The sequence below is a fragment of the Sinocyclocheilus anshuiensis genome, unplaced genomic scaffold, assembly GCF_001515605.1.
Source record: "Sinocyclocheilus anshuiensis isolate Anshui unplaced genomic scaffold, SAMN03320099.WGS_v1.1 scaffold447, whole genome shotgun sequence".
Taxonomy (NCBI): Eukaryota; Metazoa; Chordata; class Actinopteri; order Cypriniformes; family Cyprinidae; genus Sinocyclocheilus; species Sinocyclocheilus anshuiensis.
Window position 1 is genome coordinate 642,300 of NW_015552615.1, and position 1,337 is coordinate 643,636.

The window sequence follows — 1,337 nt, forward strand, 5'->3', positions numbered from 1 at the left end:
GTGAGGGGAGTCGGGGGTCCGTCACAGCAGGTACACAATTTACATGTAGAATTTTAAATTTATTTTTGCTGCTTTTGTTCTCTTTTTATGAGACTATTTAGTTTTCTGCTGTCAGTTGTGGGCCATTGTTTCAGAGTTGATTTAACTTGACTATTTAATGTAATTCTTGTTAAATGCACTAATGTTAATAAAAAAAATCAGTGAAATTTGGCAGTGCAATAAAATGATGCCACAACTGTTTGGATGAGCAATAAATACTTTTTTTTTTTTTTTACATATTTATTTTTCCAGTAAGTATGGGTGCAGTATGTGCTGCAAAACATGAGTATTTATTAATTTATCTATATACGGGTACATGATTAAAACATTTTTCCCTAAAATATTTGACGTTTACACTTTATACATTAACAAGCATTAACATCTAATTGTGATGCAATTTGTTTTAGTTTTAATTTAAATGTATTTTTTATGGGTTTTAGTTAATTATATTTTAATAATTTTAGTTATTTGTCACCATTTCAGACTTCTAGTTAATGGTTTGATTATTTCATGTTTGTTTAAAATGGTTTTAATTTATATTGTTCATATTTTATCACTTAATCTTTATAATTTAATATTGTTTTTATATATATATATATATACATACACAGTGGGTACGGAAAGTATTCAGACCCCCTTAAATTTTTCACTCTTTGTTATATTGCAGCCATTTGCTGATGCAGTGACATGTTTGGATGATGCATACAGTTCATTTTAGAGACCCACCTTATTGACGGTCTTGATATTCATAAAGTAACGAAATAAAACCACATTCAAGCTGGTTGTGTTACACATTTTCAGAGGCATTCAGTATTAATATGCTAGTTTATTTTTATAACACATCATAGAAGCTTTTATTAGAAATTCAGTAGTACACTTTATTGCGTTCACTTTAAAATTCAGCCACTTGATGTGTAAAACATTTATTGTTCATATGTGCATTTACGCTGACAAATGGCACAGAGGCTTTTGTGAACATTTGTGATGCAAATGCTCAGATTTATTTTGTTTTATTTGTTTTAATTGTAGCCTTTTTGTTGCTAATAGTGGCAGTATTTTAAATGTAATCATTTAATGATTTTTTTTTACAATTATTATAATTGTTTTAATTTATTTTAAGTTATTAGTTTATTATTATTATTATATGTTATACTTATATGTCTATATATTTTTCTGCCAGGTTGTAAAATGAGGCCTGGTACTCCAAACCCTATCAAAATGTATTCTCTGAAAGGACGGCTATGACCAATATTTACATTTACATTTACATTTAGTCATTTAGCAGATGCTTTTATCCA

The 1,337-nt window shown here is 27.8% G+C and overlaps 1 protein-coding gene across 1 annotated transcript in view; it reads left to right on the forward strand.

Annotated features, from left to right (window-relative positions):
• Positions 1 to 757, forward strand: part of LOC107665993 (small nuclear ribonucleoprotein-associated protein B'-like) — a 3,095-nt gene extending 2,338 nt beyond the window's left edge. The window contains exon 5 of the mRNA XM_016457084.1: positions 707 to 757. Coding sequence (XP_016312570.1) covers positions 707 to 757 — 51 coding nt within the window. The remainder of the gene's footprint in view (positions 1 to 706) is intronic.
• The last annotated feature ends 580 nt before the right edge of the window (positions 758 to 1,337 follow it).